General features: G+C 46.9%; 2 protein-coding genes across 4 annotated transcripts in view; one reads left to right on the top strand and one right to left on the bottom strand.

Annotated features, from left to right (window-relative positions):
- Positions 1 to 11,619, top strand: part of rxraa (retinoid X receptor, alpha a) — a 90,056-nt gene extending 78,437 nt beyond the window's left edge. For all 3 annotated transcript variants that reach the window (XM_056431943.1, XM_056431942.1, XM_056431941.1), the window contains exons 8-11: positions 1,048 to 1,180; positions 3,872 to 3,963; positions 7,983 to 8,088; positions 8,222 to 11,619. In XM_056431943.1, the coding sequence (XP_056287918.1) occupies positions 1,048 to 1,180; positions 3,872 to 3,963; positions 7,983 to 8,088; positions 8,222 to 8,369 (479 nt within the window). In that variant the 3' untranslated portion in view covers positions 8,370 to 11,619. The remainder of the gene's footprint in view (positions 1 to 1,047; positions 1,181 to 3,871; positions 3,964 to 7,982; positions 8,089 to 8,221) is intronic.
- Positions 11,620 to 12,174: 555 nt separating this feature from the next.
- Positions 12,175 to 18,449, bottom strand: wdr5 (WD repeat domain 5). The gene is made up of 14 exons (XM_056431944.1): positions 18,284 to 18,449; positions 16,919 to 17,017; positions 16,629 to 16,737; positions 16,163 to 16,236; positions 15,986 to 16,075; positions 15,820 to 15,909; positions 15,655 to 15,738; positions 15,198 to 15,253; positions 13,836 to 13,882; positions 13,604 to 13,679; positions 13,380 to 13,413; positions 13,193 to 13,267; positions 13,003 to 13,090; positions 12,175 to 12,681 (listed from the first exon to the last, which is right to left on the bottom strand). The coding sequence occupies exons 2-14, from the start codon at positions 16,994 to 16,996 to the stop codon at positions 12,581 to 12,583; spliced, it is 1,002 nt and encodes a 333-aa protein (XP_056287919.1). The 5' UTR covers positions 16,997 to 17,017; positions 18,284 to 18,449; the 3' UTR covers positions 12,175 to 12,580.
- Between the last annotated feature and the right edge of the window lie 319 nt (positions 18,450 to 18,768).

Here is an 18,768-nt window from a genome sequence, read left to right as displayed (position 1 = left end):
CGTCGAGATCGCTACGTCGAGATCGCTACACCAAATGAGAATCTATAGACACGAGGAGATGTAAACAGGAAGAGAATAAATCGCAAATGGCTAACGAGAACCGTAGGATATGTTGCTGTTGAGCTAAATAACCAGAATAACAGATGCTACAAACCATCTCTCTCTCTCTCTCTCTCTCTCTCTCTCTCTCTCTCTCTCTCTCTCGGTAGAACAGTGAGTCAGAACTTAAATAGACTTAATTTGGCCGTCACAGTGAATGGCCTTTCTCGGTCATGTGATCGAGGCGGTCGGAGCGAGAGGCCAGGATCACGGAGACGGATCATCCCTCACTTCTCTCCTCCTTTTCTCAACCACGAAAAGGTCTTCCCAGTTTCTTTCGACGCGTTGCCCGCCCGTCGCTTTTCCATTACGCCCTTATATTCTAAATCCACCTTGAGAGGGCAATTTCTATTACACACCCTGAGAGAGGGGAGTGAAAAAACGAAGAAAATCCTCCTCATCACTCCTCAGCACATGCAATGATGGAGAGACTTCAGCCAAAGAGAGAGAGCGAGAGAGAGACATTATTTTCCGGAGCGCTGGGCTCTCAGGTTTGCTATAAATAACCGCTTTAGTTCTGCTGTATCACAGAGGAGGAGGAGGAGGAGGAGGAGGAGGAGGAGGAGATGCGAGTGTTGCCAGGCAGAACAGTTAAAGGAGCCCCGTCGCTCTAAAGGCTCTCCGGCATCACGGCCCGGCGTCTTCATCGCCGTGGCAACCGGCCGCCTCGTCCCTCTTTACACGCTCGTCTCACCCAGAAGAGCACGAGTCAAACGTCTCCGTGATAACCCGCCGCTGCACGCTCTCGCCGCCGCGCAGCTTCATTGATTCATTGGAAATCCCCCCCCTCCTCCCCTCGCCCCTCCCCCTCTTTGTTTGTCAGTTTAATTTAGCTTCTGAACGCTGCGTGAACTTTTGTACCGGGAATTTGCCGGTGTATTTTTTTTGGGTCTTCCTTTTTGCTCATATTTCTCTCCTCCTCCCCCCCCCCCCGTCTCTGCCCCGCAGGTTGGAACGAACTCCTCATCGCGTCGTTCTCGCACCGCTCGATATCGATCAAAGACGGCATCCTGCTGGCGACCGGGCTGCACGTCCACCGCAACAGCGCCCACAGCGCCGGGGTGGGCGCCATCTTTGACAGGTAGTTACTTCTATGTCATTGTGCTCACGCCACCATAACATACGTTTTTTAAAGAAGCGGTTTATAAATTGTAACGGGTAATAATTGATTGGCTCGCAGAATCAGTAACTTCTTTTAAATCACTTCTTAAAACCCATTTTTACAGAGCAGCTTTTGAGTGATCCATTTAATTTTTAATTTTAAATATACTTGTAAATGTAATATTGGTTTCTTGCTGTTCCAATTGTTTGGCTTTGACTCTTTGTGGAGCACTTTGTAAACATTGTTTTTAAAGGTGCTATATAAATAAAGTTATTATTATTATTATTATTATTTATATATGTTTTACAGATTGGGGAAAAATATCTGCGGTTATATTTTAGGTTATTAATGGCTTGTGTTTGTATTTTTGTCTTAGAAGTCAAAACCTTATTAGAAAGTGGCAACATTTGAGAATACTTAAGACACAAGTAATGTTGTATTAATGGTAATAAATCACGCATTAAGGATTTAACAATCAATAATACTCCATTAATAATGCCTTGATGCTTGCCAAGTTGTGAAAAATGTTTGTATGTACTCGCGTAGCATAACTACGTTATGCCTCAGAGGGCTTTACAATATGCACACATACGACATCCCTGACCTTTGACCTCACATCAGATCAGGAAAGACTCCCAAAAAATAGAAAAAACCCTTTCAAAAGGAAAAAAGGGAAGAAAGAGGAGTGGGCGGGGCATCAGCAGGGCCATGGTATCAGACCCAGCCAGGTCCAATGAGATGTGAAGTCAAAATGACTCAGGAGAGGAAGCAGAGTTAGTAATGTGTGATGGAGAGATGTAAATTCATCCACAAGGAGAGAGAGAAGAGGAGAGAGGTGCTCAGTGTATCCTAAACGTCCCCCAGCAGCCTATCAGCCTATAGCAGCGTCTCTAGGGGCGGGACCAGGTGAACCTGATTCAGCCCTCACTATAAGACTATCAAGAGGAAAGTCTTCAGTCGACTCCACATGAGGCGACTCAACCATTCATAATCCTGTGTTACTGATCTATAAAGCCTTCATGCATATTTTATTAACTACTGACGAAACATTTGATTTTTTTCGAAGGTGGTTCACGGCAACGATTTTTGGTTTCTTCCACTTTAAATATGAACAGCTAGACTAGACAAGGCGAATGGGCACGGTAACTATTGATTCCAGTGTATTAAATATGAACACCTGTGTGCATCAGCGATCTCACGGGGAAACAAAACTGCTCCGAAAATGTCAAAAAAAGAAGCAAAAATCCCTGCGGAGCGACTCCCGGTGAAGTCGGACAAACCGCTATCGACATTCCAGATGTCTGGCACGCTGAAGTCTCACAGGGTCGTTCAGCAGCTCCGCACCTTGAGCTACATCAAGATGCATGGGATGGTTTTATATATATATATATATATATATTTTATACAGTTTTCTAAATAGGTTGAAAGAGTTGGAGGAAGGTTCATCTGGTTGTAGATGTTTTTTTGACTGAGGTATGTGCACCTGCGTGATCTGGGATTCTGACTTGAGTCTCAGTTTTGGTTTTACTCAAGCTGTGAGAAAAACATTATTTTTCTTGTTTCTTTTTTATTGTCTGTCACTGTTTTATGTTGTATGTCTGCAAGTGTGTTTAATGTGCTTACTGCCGTCTTCGCCAGGGCACTCTGGGAAAGGAGATGTTTTATCTCAATGAGGCTATTCCTGTTTAAATAAAATATATGAATAAATAAAATTAAAATAAATAAAAAATAAATAAAAATAAGTAACATAAGTAACATAAATAAACACAATAAAATAGAATAAATAAATATTACAAAATATATATATATATATATTTATTTAGCGACAATTCATTGCCAACATGATTTATTGAGAAAAGGGGAAATTGCGTAAATGGCGCCGCGTCGCCAGCAGCCCGTCTCCTTCTCTTCTCTCGTGCCTCTGCCCAATCATCAGCGGCGCTCACAGCCACGGGACATATTCCATCTCTGGCATTAACTGTGGCGTCGCATTAAGATGCAGAGAGCTGATAGTGTTTCTTTATCTACTCCGTCTCTCTCTCTCTCTCTCTCTCTCTTTGCGATACAAATGAAGACACTGATTAACTTAAACACTTGAGTCCTTTTCCTTTTTTTCTCCCCTTTTTTGTCTCTAGCTCTGTTGTTCCTCCTTGGAACAAATTGAATTAGAATGAGCTAAGAGCAACAATTGACTTTACCATCCGAGGGCAGGGGGGGGGGGGGGGACCGAGTCACAGAGGGGTGAGGAGTTCGACACAGCGACACGCCCACCGGTGACGTCAGGCCCAGACGTGGTGTTCGATTACAGCGTGTGTTTATTACTCTGTGGCTTTTCTTTTATGAAAACCATGAACTAAATATAATGGCTTTGTAAACTTTTCCACTGCTCTAACTGTTCCTACGTGGGCTGAGCGTATATATATATATATATATATATATGTTTAAGTGTATTTTTTTAAACATTTTTTTATAGATTTGAGCTGGATGGATTGTCATGAAAACTCATTTTTAATGACCCGGTCTGGATCTGGATAATTCACATGGAGCGCAAACCAATTAGACTCAACTTCTCTGGCACGCCGTCGTCTGACGTCACACAAAACAAAATGCTTGATTTTGAAATGAACCACATCTTCTTCTTCTTCTTCTTTCTGGGTCTCTTTTGCGCAGAGTGCTCACAGAACTGGTGTCGAAGATGAGGGACATGCAGATGGACAAGACGGAGCTGGGGTGCCTTCGAGCCATCGTCCTGTTCAACCCAGGTAACTCTCTGAAGCGACGGGGTCACGTGATTTTAAGAATCGACAGCACCGTTGACATATTTCCGACGTGTGATTGTTCTCGAACCCCATAGCTTTGTTTGCTGAACCTGTGTTTGTTTATTTTTTGTTTCATTTGTCGTTGTTATACAGCGCTATTGCTTCAAGCTGAAAACGAGAAATAAATAGATATTCTAAAATGGAATGACTCATTCAGGACTTACTAACACTAAGCCCGTAATTCTATTTCTGAGTGTCAAACTCCTCCAATATGCTTGACAGATGTTGGCTGTGCTTAGCACACGGAGGGAGACGATGAGGTCGTGCTGTGACGGGAAATGTTTTTTAAGGAATGAAACATGTCACCACTGGGACCCTTTGGCATATCTGTTTTACACGGACCTCTCGGAGCCAAAGAGCCGTGATCCTGTGGAGGTTCTGGGTGGAGTGTCGCTGAGCGGCGGACCGGGGGACTCGGCTTGACCCCGTTTGCTGCAACCTGAGAACTGGGAACTGGCTTTTCGCTCGCCTGTGTTTTCTTTGAACTTGCCTTTGGACGTCTCCTGTGAAATTGAGACTCGTAAAAAAACAAACTGCTGCGCTTCCACCTCTTGAGTGAGTCTGCACAGCGCTGAGGGAGCGACGCCAGAGCCGAGCGCGTATTTATATCCCGGTGCTGTTAGTTGAACTGGAGAAGGCGCACGCACACATTGGGACTCGCGCTTCGCTCGGCGCCCGTTAGCGCCGGTTAGCGCCCGTTAGCGGCCGCTGCGTTCTCAGCCGTTAGTGAACGAGCCGTCGCGTTAGCCGCTAGCCGAACACGAAAATTAAATGTGTCTGAGAGTTACGCAATAGGACTTACTCATTCAGGACTTACTATTTATACAGTTTGCTTTATACGGGTAATTTCCGTTAACTGTTGGCTCCGAGCCAAACGCGCTCGCAGACTGCGGGCGCAGACGAGCAGATGGAGGAAGCGGTGGCGAGATCAAACGGGCAATAAAAGGTGTTTTTGAGAAAGCGAGCGCTGTGAGGTCTGCGAGCGCGCCGCCGTTAGCGGGCCACCCAAGACACTCTGCAGTTTCGCTGTCGCGGGACGCAAGATTAGCCGGGGGTGAACTCTCACTCACTCACTCACGCGATCGGGGGGGGGGGGGGGGGGTCCTGCCTTTTCCCACACTGTGCGTCCGAGTCCAGAGCCGCCGACAACAAACGTTCATTCACTGCTGGATCGCTCGCGCTCTGCTTTGTTCCCCCGGAACGCGAATCAATGGCGCTTTTGTGAGCGCTGAACATTTGCGACGTCCTAATTGGACGAACCCCGAGGATGCGGCGAGCGCCGCGGAGTCAAACCTCAACTCGCGTGCGAAAGTCGGGTCGCCCCGGAGGTTTTCACAAGACGAGAGCGACGGCGAAGAAGGAAGAAGTTGCGTCGCTCTGGATCACATGTCGCTCTGGATCACATGTCGCTCTGGATCACATGTCGCTCTGGGATCACATGTCGCTCTGGATCACATGTCGCTCTGGATCACATGTCGCTCTGGGATCACATGTCGCTCTGGATCACATGTCGCTCTGGGATCACATGTCGCTCTGGATCACATGTCGCTCTGGGATCACATGTCGCTCTGGATCACATGTCGCTCTGGGATCACATGTCGCTCTGGATCACATGTCGCTCTGGGATCACATGTCGCTCTGGGTCACATGTCGCTCTGGATCACATGTCGCTCTGGGATCACATGTAGCTATGGGTCACATGTCGCTCTGGATCACATGTAGCTCTGGGATAACATGTCGCTCTGGATCACATGTCGCTCTGGGATAACATGTAGCTCTGGATCACATGTCGATCTGGGATAACATGTCGCTCTGGATCACATGTCGCTCTGGGATAACATGTAGCTCTGGGTCACATGTAGCTCTGGATCACATGTCGCTCTGGGATAACATGTCGCTCTGGATCACATGTAGCTCTGGATCACATGTCATTCTGGGATAACATGTCGCTCTGGATCACATGTAGCTCTGGGTCACATGTAGCTCTGGATCACATGTCGCTCTGGATCACATGTAGCTCTGGGTCACGTATCGCTCTGGGTCACATGTCGCTCTGGATCACATGTCGCTCTGGATCACATGTAGCTCTGGGATAACATGTCGCTCTGGATCACATGTCGCTCTGGATCACGTGTCGCTCTGGGATAACATGTCGCTCTGGATCACATGTCGCTCTGGGATAACATGTCGCTCTGGATCACATGTAAGCTCTGGGTCACATGTCGCCCTGGATCACATGTAGCTCTGGATCACATGTCGCTCTGGGATAACATGTAGCTCTGGGTCACATGTAGCTCTGGATCACATGTCGCTCTGGGATAACATGTCGCTCTGGATCACATGTAGCTCTGGATCACATGTCATTCTGGGATAACATGTCGCTCTGGATCACATGTAGCTCTGGGTCACATGTAGCTCTGGATCACATGTCGCTCTGGATCACATGTAGCTCTGGGTCACGTGTCGCTCTGGGTCACATGTAGCTCTGGATCACATGTCGCCCTGGATCACATGTCGCTCTGGATCACATGTCGCTCTGGATCACATGTAGCTCTGGGATCACATGTCGCTCTGGGTCACATGTTGCTCTGGATCACATGTAGCTCTGGGTCACATGTAGCTCTGGGGTCACATGTCGCTCTGGATCACATGTAGCTCTGGGATAACATGTCGTTCTGGATCACATGTAGCTCTGGATCACATGTCGCTCTGGGATAACATGTCGCTCTGGATCACATGTAGCTCTTGGTCACGTGTCGCTCTGGGATAACATGTAGATCTGGATCACATGTCGCTCTGGGATAACATGTCGCTCTGGATCACATGTAAGCTCTGGGTCACATGTCGCTCTGGGTCACATGTCGCCCTGGATCACATGTCGCTCTGGGTCACATGTAGCTCTGGGATCACATGTCGCTCTGGGTCACATGTCGCTCTGGATCACATGTAGCTCTGGGATAACATGTAGCTCTGGATCACATGTCGCTCTGGATCACGTGTCGCTCTGGGATAACATGTCGCTCTGGATCACATGTCGCTCTGGGATAACATGTCGCTCTGGATCACATGTCGCTCTGGATCACATGTAAGCTCTGGGTCACATGTCGCCCTGGATCACATGTAGCTCTGTATCACATGTCGCTCTGGGATAACATGTAGCTCTGGGTCACATGTAGCTCTGGATCACATGTCGCTCTGGGATAACATGTCGCTCTGGATCACATGTCATTCTGGGATAACATGTCGCTCTGGATCACATGTAGCTCTGGGTCACATGTAGCTCTGGATCACATGTCGCTCTGGATCACATGTAGCTCTGGGATGACATGTCGCTCTGGATCACATGTAGCTCTGGGTCACATGTCGCTCTGGGATAACATGTCACTCTGGATCACATGTAGCTCTGGATCACATGTCGCTCTGGGATAACATGTCGCTCTGGATCACATGTAGCTCTGGGTCACATGTAGCTCTGGATCACATGTCGCTCTGGGTCACATGTAGCTCTGGATCACATGTAGCTCTGGATCACATGTCGCTCTGGATCACATGTCGCTCTGGATCACATGTAGCTCTGGATCACATGTCGCTCTGGATCACATGTCGCTCTGGATCACATGTCGCTCTGGATCACATGTCGCTCTGGATCACATGTCGCTCTGGGTCACATGCCGCTCTGGATCACATGTCGCTCTGGATCACATGTAGCTCTGGGTCACATGTCGCTCTGGATCACATGTCGCTCTGGGTCACATGTCGCTCTGGATCACATGTAGCTCTGGATCACACGTCGCTCTGTATCACATGTCGCTCTGGGTCACATGCCGCTCTGGATCACATGTCGCTCTGGATCACATGTAGCTCTGGATCACATGTAGCTCTGGGTCACATGTCGCTCTGGATCACATGTAGCTCTGGGTCACATGTAGCTCTGGGTCACATGTCCGCGTGTCTCTCCACAGACTCCAAAGGTCTGTCCAACCCGGGCGAGGTGGAGGCGCTGAGGGAGAAGGTCTACGCATCTCTGGAGGCCTTCTGCAAACACAAGTACCCCGACCAGCCCGGCAGGTAGGACACACGTCTCAGGAGGAGACCAGGCGTGCTCTTCCATACGGCGTGTGTTTAGCTCTCGACTTCCAGGTCTGATGATTCTGGTCTTGTGTTTCTCTCTCCTGCCCCCCCCCCTCCCCCCCCCCGACAGGTTCGCCAAACTGTTGCTGCGGTTACCGGCGCTGCGCTCCATCGGCCTCAAGTGTCTGGAGCACTTGTTCTTCTTCAAGCTCATCGGAGACACGCCCATCGACACCTTCCTCATGGAGATGCTAGAAGCCCCGCATCAAATGACATAAGAGGGGATTGAGGGTCGAGGCCCCCCCCCCCATGCCTCCACGGGTCTCCAGCGAGGGACGGATCACATGACGGATGGAGAACCTCTCCCATCCCCTCTCCCTTTTTCAAAACAATGAATTCATCGTGTCTATGGGTCTGTTTTATACCTTGTAAAAATATATATATATAAATAAGAAATATATATATATATATATAGACATATGAAAATCACACGGCGGCAACGGTGGACATGGACGGAGAAGACAAAAGCAGCGCATTGAGCCATCGTTTTTCACCTTCGCTTTTCCGACCCGGCGACAGAGAAAAAGCCGAGACCATCGGGTTCTCGCGCCCGCTGTGTTTTGCAGGTATTTTGAAAAAGAAGAAGAAAACAAAACAATTAAAAACAGCATTGATGTCACATTCGGACACAAGTGTTGTGATCGGGACAATCGTGGACTGGGAGTGGACTGGACTCTCTCTTTTTCAGGACTGAACTACTCACTTCAGGGAGGGACGGTGTGTGTGTGGGGGGGTAGAGGAGGGGAGGGGGGATGGGAAACGTCCTCCCGCCCCGACTCTACGGAATATCAGTTGATGGGTCTCCTTCTCTGACCCCCCCCGCCCTTCATTCACATTTCACATGACTTTCAGCGCCCCTCTTTTTCCCTCCACACGCCGACATCTACCTGCACACGGAGTTACCGCCGGACTCAGTATTGACCTTCACTTTGACTTCAGCGGCGATGCACGATTCCCTCCGGCCTCCGGGAGAAGAGCTCGCCGGCAGCAGCAGAGACATATTGTTTTGTTCTTGTTTGTTTTGTCTTGTTTTGTAACTTGGCACTTAACCTCACGACGGGCGGACTGGGGTTCCTGAACGGCGAGCGGGGGTCGGCGTGACGAACCCTTGGCCCCTCCCTCTGCACTTCTCTCGACAGCTCGGTGTCATTTCAAGTGGAACTGAAATGTCGGACGTCTCCGCGTTGTGTGTCGTTATGCTTTATGGCCGTATTCTGTCTGCCCCGCCCCTTCCTCCTCTGCTTCTCTCTAAATGCTGCAGCTGCTGCGAAACGATGCATCCAGTGCATTTCCAAAGATTGTCCACAGAGCGCGTTAGCGTGTTGGCGTGTTCTCAAACGGGTCGCGTGTGTGTGAGGTGTACGATGTTTTTAGTCCGGACCGGAGTAAACAACTTGTGTACGTTTTATCCCCCCTTACTGTTCACACCTCTGCTCGTCATTGTGTACGGGTTTGTTCACTATCGACAGGAAACAATGGACGGCTGAGCAGAGCTCGAGGACGGGGTGAGTAGCGTCTGTCGCCGAGTACGACGACGCGAGAAGAACAAAACGACACTCGGGATGTTCTTCCTCTTTCGGCTCATTCGCCTCGACAATAACGACCTGAGGAAAAACAATACCCCCGCGCTCTTCATCGTCCTGTGATGAACTGAAGCGGTTCACGGTCTCGCGTCTATGGAGTGTGCCACTTTAAAGTCTTTAATTATGATTATTTATACATATTTCAATACATTTAATTAAATGTGAATTAGGTCTGCATCATGCATTTTTTTTTAATCCAATATTTATTTATTTTAATGTTAAAATCATGGAGGAATGATTTTTAAATAGCATCATCATAACTGATTTTTTAAATTTATTTTATATTTTTATATTCTTCATCATCACATTAAAAGTTTCCATGATTGCTGCCACAGAGCAGCAACGGGCGTTTCTATTGGCCGGCTGTCGGCTTCTGATCCGCCCTTTTTATTATAATGTTGGGATTATATGATTTATCAATTGACAAAAATTGTAAATATTGCGGCGGCACCATCGGGGCTCCAGAGAGGCATCGACTCCATTGATGCGATGACCTTCATCAGGGTCGCGCTCCCGGCCGTTCACGAGCCGGGAGCGCCCTCTAGCGGCGGAGAAGCGGCACTGCGACGTTACTTGAACTTCACATGATTTCCTCCGCCAGTATTTAATCCGACAGGGAGATGGGAGGGCACTATCTCTCCGCGTCGCGTGTGTCATTTTACCTCAGACTAAAACATAAATAAAAAATCCCTCCGCGTCCTACAGGACCGAAAGAGGAGCAGCAATAATTTGAGCTCTGACGCTCGTGGTGGATCGATGGCGCCGGTCTGAGCTCAGTTTACACTATTTATACCCCCGAGCAATTATTGACAACAGAAACATCATTAGCTGATAACTTTTTACAATGTCCGTTTTATTCTGGGCTACATTTGCTAAATTTAATTTATATTTTTTTAAGCGACATTAAGTGTTCGTTTTATTTCAACTAAGTGACCCGTCTCCCTCAATTTATAATTGAATATCCTCCTGCTCCGTGCAGTCCGATACCCCGCCCCCCTTTCTTAAATTGACTGTGATTGGCCGAGCGCAGGTCTCTTAAACCATCGTGGACGACGTGCGACCCCGCCCCCTTTTCCCTAGCAGGAAACGAACAGACGAGGGTCTTATAAGGACCCCTCCCTCCCCTACATGAACGCTTTATAACACAAAGCTCTATTTTGTTAATATGTAAATGTGTATATATTTATAAATCTATATCGCGGATCTGTTCTTTTGAGTATGTCTGACTTTGGAAGAGAAGACAAGTCTTTCAGACCATAATGTTCCAACAACTCAATATGGCAAGTTAGTTTTTTTCCTTCAGAATAATCTGAGGGTTATTTTTTGTTCTGTTTATAAAACCAGCAGAATCGCAGCAGCGCTAAAAGAACCAGCTTCTCAGCCGTCTATGGGACCTCAATAATAATAATAAATAAAAAACATACTTTAAACCCTCTTAATGTGTGTTGCTTGACAGTTGTATGTTGGAAACTGATAATCAGGAACAGCTGGGCTTGTGACACAATCACAGCTTTCTTTGTTGCATTGATGGTAAAATGTTCAATAAAAAAATAAGACAAACAAAAAAAAGTTGGGAAATGATCTATTTTTGTACAAAAGGTAATTTTATCTCGCTTGTGCTCTCCGTTCTCTCCCTTTACTTCTGCGGGCATACGTTGTGGAAAAGCAGGACATTTTCAGATTGAACATTTAAGGTTTTGGTCACCACGGTAACTGCATCGTTTACTTTGCCATTTCCAACCTGTCGCTACAAGACGGGGAGTGTCCTTAATTATGTCTTCTTTTTTTTTACGGAGTTGGAATTTGTCTTTTGTTCTTTGTGGGTTGTTCTCTGATGTTCTTATCTTTCATGGATAGAAAAAAATAAACTCAAAAGTGATGTTGACTGGCGGCTGGTTTATTGCGTGGAGACGTTTTCAGACTCGGGACTCGGCTCACGTGAAACGTACAAAAACTGGGTTTATTAGGTTCGAAATGTCAAAACATGAATTCCACCAGAAATTAAATGAAATAAAATGATAACCTCCAGGTCGACTACAGAGAACAGAAGCTGCAGAGCTACAGAGAGCCGGTGGAGCAGGAGAAACACACAGACAGCTGGAATAATCACATCACAACACGTCAATGTATATATGTACAGATCCTAGGAAGGGGGGGGGGGGGGGGGCTGCGTCATTTGATCACTTTTGTAAACTGTCAAATTAATCACAGTGGGTGGGGGGGAAGACTTCATTTAATTCTCCAACAGGACTTTTTTTTTAGTCTGTCAAACTACTTCCTGTGACGTCACACATCACGCCGAGGGCTCTGAACATCTGGCCCGTTGCCCCGAAAGGACTCAAGCTCGTCATCGAACCAGGAGCACATTTGAGATCTGGCAGTTTAATATTAAGCCCCCAAAACAACACGGATGCCTTGAATAATAAATAACAGCCATAGGATCCTTAAATGTCTTTTCTTTTAATACCTGAAGCTTGATGTCAAAGTCACTTCTCCAACTGGAGGTCATGGAGGCAACGCTACAGTTACTCAGACAAACTAAGAAGAAGAAAAAGGCAAAACACAGATGAATCGTAGAAAGGCCAAATAAGCTTTACGTTGGCCCCGGGGTCTGGGGAGTTAACGCAGTGTCAAATACCGACGCACCAGAACATCAACATCGATTGTATAATAAAAAATAAAATGTTCTTCGGCCGACGCATCTCATTTGGTTCTCCTCGTTTAAACTTCATCACCTGAAAGGGTGTGTGTGTGTGTGTGTGTGTGTGGTGGGGTCTTTTCTTACAACAAAACAGAAGAAAAAGTTATGAGTGGCCCAAAAAGATCCAAAAAGAAGGGGGAGGGGCTTAGCAGTCGCTTCTCCATAGCTTGATGGTTTTGTCGTTTTCTAAAGCCGCGGACGCGATGATGTTCTCTGTCGGGTGGCAGGCGGTCGAAATGACCACGTCTGGAAAGAGAGGAGACGGGGGAGGGGCAAGTGAACGGGTGACAGTTTTTATAAATGTGTGTGTGAGACAATGCATTAAGGACTAATTGTCATGATATTGAGCCCATTCAGACTTAAAGGGACAGTTCACCGCAAAATCACGAACGCATAGTGTCGTGGCATTTATCAACCTTGACCATTATATATGTATAAACGGACGACTGCCTTCTCTCCAAAGTAATTTAATTAGTTGGCAAATAAATGAAACATAAAAAATAAAAAACTCAAGCAATAACTCTTTCCTGATATTCCGGTCAGCCCCAGACCTGAACTGTCCCTTACCTGTGTGGCCCTGGAGCTTCTGCACAATCTCCTTCGTCTGCAGGTTCCAGATATAAACCATGTTGTCCTCAGAGCCGGACACGATCCACTGGGGGGGGAGAGAGCGAGCACTCGGTCAGATTCAGGAGCTGTGCCGGTGAGGCATTCAGGAGCAGTATTAGGAACAGGAAAGAAGAAGACAAGTTGTCACCTTCCCGCCGGTGACAGAGAAGTTTGCAAATATGCAGTACTTCTCATTTTTGTGGCCGGTGTATGTTTTCAAGCACTGAAATGACAAACGGTAATAAAAAAAAGTCAATTTTCTGCATCACGCCTGCAGTAATAAGCAACTTCCTTTGTTGTAAAAGTTAGAAAACAGAATGTGGGTCGTTGCTCACCTTTCCTTTGCTGTAGTCCCACAGCTTCAGCGTGCTGAAGACAGAAACACAAATGAGGACCGTTACCCGTTAGCGCAGCATCAACAACGAAGAGAAACCAGAGGACTGTTGAGTAATTTCATGCGTATTCTTTGTGTGGAAACCCCAGCGGAGAGGAACAGCTCGGCGGCGCCCCCCGGTGGCCAGCACGCTCAACGACAGCAGTTCTCAAGCGGAGCACTCACTTGTCCAGCGTGGCGGCCAGGATGTACTTCCCATTGGGGGAGAACTTCACAAACGACACGGGAGGGTTGTCGTCATCTGGAGAGAAACAGAACAGGGAGCGACTTCAGGGCCACAAATGGCGGGGACGGACACACACACACACACACACACACACAATCATCTAAAATTAAATAGCTCGTATTCACAGAGCGCCACATTGGAGGCCTGACCGCACACGACAGCTGGCCTTACCTATGAGCGTCTTTAAGCACTGCCCCGACGCCGTGTCCCAGATCCGGCTGGGAACAGACAAAAACAAAGATATTTTATTATTTAATTACCATGAAGACATTTCACCAGAATGGAAGCACAGCGTCGTCATTTCATTTCAGAACTAGAACGGGCACTGGGTAGAGCGCATACCTTCGCATATCACAAGATTGGGCATTGAATTATGAACATGTTGGCATTAGTTGCATGCCAATTGGATAAAAATTGACCATGCTATGGTAAAAAGAAGATTTTGACCTTTCCTTGACCTTTGACCCGATTGATCCCAAAATCTAATCAAATGGTCCCCGGATAATAACCAATCATCCCACCAAATTTCATGCGATTCGGTTTACAACTTTTTCTGTTACGCGAATAACACGCATACAAATAAATAAATGGCGATCAAAACATAACCTTCCACATTTTCAATGCGAAGGTAATGAGCATATCGTGCTATAGATTAAGAAGAGTCCCGTCTTCGTCGTCCTATGCGTCGTCAGTCAGCTACTGGACTCCAAACAGAAGAAGTTATCAAATAAAACGTTCAAAAGAAGAATTTAAAAAGAAGATTAGTGGTTCATACACACATCTAACAGATTTCTAAAATCCAGTACGTCTTTAAACATTCCGCTCAAATCACATCAGAAGCATATACAGAATTTTCCGTGCGAGTAGATTACAACAAATCAACACACAACCGTCAATTAATGCCAATAACGAGAATTTCCGCCGATCAGCGCGAAGAAATTTGCCACATTCGCCCAAGATTAAATTTTTCTGACTTGGGCGAAACATTCACGAGGCGCCGAGTTGCGAGAGCCAATCGGCGTCGAGATGCTCCGCCCGTCATCGCCGATGTCGTGCCGCTACTCGAGTAGCGCAGTTGGATCCGTTTGGGTCGCTACGCCACGTCATTTGATGAAACCTCAAGCTTTTACAAATACTAACTATTAAAAAACGCGACAAGTGACAAGTTTTCACGTAGAATAAACGCAACGCCAACGCACAGCTGTGGATGAACGCGAATTTCCTCCAGACGGCACGAAAAGTGCGACGCGAAAAACGTGCCGCATCCTCACAGGTTTACATCCGTCAGCGCGGGCCAAACGTTGCGAAGTGGATGGCGAAAATGAGAACCGTTTCCACGGAGACGAGCCACGCTCCCTTTCCCGGCGCATCGGGGGCGACTGAAGCGAAAGTGTCCCGTGAGTAAACCGACGCGAGTAGAGCGGAGCGAACACGCACAACGCCGTGGGCGTGAACGCAGCATCTCTTTATTTGTTCTGTTCCGAACGAAAAGGGCAACGTGAAGACGGCGCCCGGCCGACGGGTCGTTCTCACCAGAGGCCGTCGTAGCTGCTGGACACGATCAGGGAGCCGTCTCTGTTGAAGTGGACCTGCAGGGAGAGACTTCATCAAACCCTCCGATATCAACGGAAGGGAATCAATAAATAAATACAGGGTTCTTACACATTTTGACCAATGGATTTCCAGGACTTTTAACCAAATTTCCTCGACCAAACTGAAATCTCGGTATAAACATGAACATTTTAGAAAATGTTGCGTATTGAGAGCGTACGCCGGCTGATATTTTGAGCGTCTTTCTTTAAAAAAAAAAACATATTAATTATTTCAAACTCGGTGTAATTGATGTGATTATAACACATTTCCATGACTTTACCAAAACTTTTATGATTTAAGTTTTTTCCATGACTTTTCCAGGCCTGGAAATGACCATTTCAAAATGTTATGACTTTTCCATGACCGTACGAACCCTGTAAATAAATAAATAACTTACAGCCGAGACTGGGTCAGAATGAGCCGGCAACGTTTTCAAACACTTCCCGGTCTTCACGTCCCATATCCGTACACTCTCATCAAACTGGAAGCAGAAATAAATAAATACACATTAAAAAAACCACGCTGCCGGGTTATTTCCATCCGCTGGTTCTGTCCCGCTCACCGATCCGGACACGATGAGATTGGACTGGGGGTTGAAGTTGCAGCAGAAGACGTAGTTGCTGTGACCTTTTAGAGTTTTTAAGCATTTCCCCTAAAGAGAAGAAAGGTCACATTCAGCAGAGGAAACACTCCGATCCCAACCCGTGAGATCTCAGGCGCTCCCTCACCGAGCTGACGTCCCAGATCTTCAGGGTTTTGTCGTCGGATGCGGACACCAGGAGGTTGGAGTCGGAGGACCAGGCCACGTCGGATATGCCCTGCGGGAACGTCGGAAGAATAAAGAGTCACGGGGGAGGACCGGGAGCAGAGCAGGCGACCGCGCCGCGAGGACCTGAGCAACTCACGAGTTTGTGTCCGGAGATGGTTTTCTCAAACTTGCCGTCGTATGCGCCCCAGATTTTGATGAGTTTATCAGCAGCTGGAAAGATAAAAAAAACTAATTAATAAATAAAAGATGCTGACAGTGTTGCTGCCGCTCTGTGACTCTCACCAAACTCCTCTCAACGGATGGGTCACAGTATATTTCTGACATGAGGAAAATATCGTAAAACAGTTTTGTTGGTCGATTGAAAGAAAGAATGTATTGGCAACTATTGATCATTTGTGTATTCATTGTGAAGCAGAAGTGACAACAATCACCACCCTGTGCTGACATTATTCTGATGGAGACATGAGAGATTGTGAAGCATTTGCCCACTGTTAATGGATGAAAACTCTCAGGAGAGAAAATAGCTGACAGATCAAAAGATAAATGGGAAAATAATTATAAATCCAGCCCTAATTTGCTGTGTGTGGGGGGGGGGGACTCACAGGAGCTGGCGAGCCATTCTCCACTGGGACTGAATTTGACGGAGGAGACGGCTTTAGTGTGGCCCGCTAGTGTGAATTTCAGACTGTAGTTGGGCTTGGCGGGCGCCGACTGCGAATGAGAACAAAACACGGCGTTTAGACATGCACGACGAACGAGCAAACATCTAGTCATCGGGAGAAAAACACAAAGAAAACTGAAACCCCGCCTCCAAATGTTGTCACCATTCCCACAAGTCTTGCTGTCTTTGCAAGAGAACGGGAAGCAGCGTATAGAACGCAAAGGTCCAAACCTTGCTTTGACTGGCAGACGCCGACGGGACGACGGGAGGTTTCGTGTCGGTCTCTGGTTTCTTATCTTCGGTTGCCATGGTGAGGAAACGAGCATCTACCTGGAAAACACACGTGGAAGCGAATTTAGCAACGAGAGTCAGAGTCTGCAAAACTTCACGACGTTCAAAGACGAAACTCAATGAAACGACACCCAAACAACTGCACAGCCCCAGGATTTTAGAGAGGGAAACAGACGTCTGTGTGCATTAGTGTGTGGTGTAAAAGTACACAACGTGTGGTTGCAACAATCGGGTGCGTTGGTTGGTCTTTATATTTATCCCTGCACTTCTCGCACTCTCCACTTCTTCTTGCACTACCGTTTCAGCTACTGTATCGTCATTCCGCCTTGTATATACTTTCTTAAATCACTTTCTTAAACTTCCTAGACCGTTGCACTGTTTGTACTGCACTGTTTTGTTTTTGTTTTGTTTTGCATTGTGTTGTAATGTATATTTTGTGTAAGCACACTGAGAGTCACTTTACCAAGTCAAATTCCTTGTTTGTGCAAACTTACTTGACCAATAAAACCTGATTCTGATTTATCACCTCTAATGGACCCACAGTGTGTTGTACCTGTTCTGTCCAGTATATGCCTGATTATAAATGACCAGCTCAACCTGACATGCATGCTGATCTATGTCAGCTCTTTCATTTAGTGGGGAAACCAGCTCAGATCCCCGCTCCCTCCCCTCTTTCAGTCTTTTATACTGGAATTATCGGCAAATGCGGCCATTAAATCTAAAAGGCAAAAGATGCCCGTATCTTCTTCCTCGAGTAACCAAAAGGACACAGACTGTGGGTCTGCTTTCCCCTTTAGCATCGCGGCATGTGAATAAAAAAAGGGAGACATGTTTTTTGGTGCTACTAGCCATTGAGCTATCAATTAGCTCGCTAGCTAACGTCACCTGGCTCGGAACCGTTAAAAGGACAGAAAGGAAACAGTTCACGACAGTCGGCTGAGACTGTAAGGTTGGCTGGAAGTATCAATTATTAAAAAACGTGTATCCGCATTTAAATGCGACGAAGGAAGAAATGAAGACGTATTACAACAAAGGGCGACACGGAACCGCTTGGGTTGTGTGAAGTTCGGCTCTGACAGCAGCTCTCCTCGTGCTGCAGGTCCAACGTTTCGGCGCTGAAGGCCGCAGGAGACGGACAGCAACTCGACCTTAAATCCACTGGTTTTATACCTGAGCTAAGATGAGTGCGAACGGGCAGCCCCGTCTGCTCGAGAGCCATTACCGCTGTTGACAAATTGGTCGAGCTGCCACGGAGGGGCCCTCCGCTCCAACGAGACGGATTCAGGCATAAAATACGATACTCACGGGGATGTGATGCAGCCTCGCGGTCGGATGGCGGCTCCTCCGGGAAGGTTCGAGGGAGAAACGCGCGTATTTTCTGATAATTCAGACAACCATGGAGGGCGCATACATCAATAAAGCTGGGTGCTCGCTTGCGAGGAGAAGCTAGCGAGAAGCGAGGAATGCGGTGCGTCTCTGCGCATGCGTGTCACTCTGATAAGCTACGGAAGCTAATGAGGGACAATAAGTGTCAAAAGCAAATGTACCTGTACGTCAATTAAGGATTTTATTAGTGGTTTTCCAGTTCATCCTGATGAGGTAAAATACAATTATGTTTGAATCTAAATTGCAATGCTAATTTGTCTTAATATTAATAAATGTATTGTTGTTGATAAAGTCACTTTGGAGCAAACGGATAATACAGTACAATACCGTGGTCAAGGGAGCATATACTGTGAAACGAGCTAAAGCACTCCAGCCCAGTAGGTGGCAGTGTAACCCAGATGTGG

Source organism: Pseudoliparis swirei, chromosome 15 (genome assembly GCF_029220125.1).
Source record: "Pseudoliparis swirei isolate HS2019 ecotype Mariana Trench chromosome 15, NWPU_hadal_v1, whole genome shotgun sequence".
NCBI classification, from domain to species: domain Eukaryota; kingdom Metazoa; phylum Chordata; class Actinopteri; order Perciformes; family Liparidae; genus Pseudoliparis; species Pseudoliparis swirei.
Note: the sequence above shows the minus strand (reverse complement) of the source record. Positions and strands in the feature narration are given on the sequence as shown.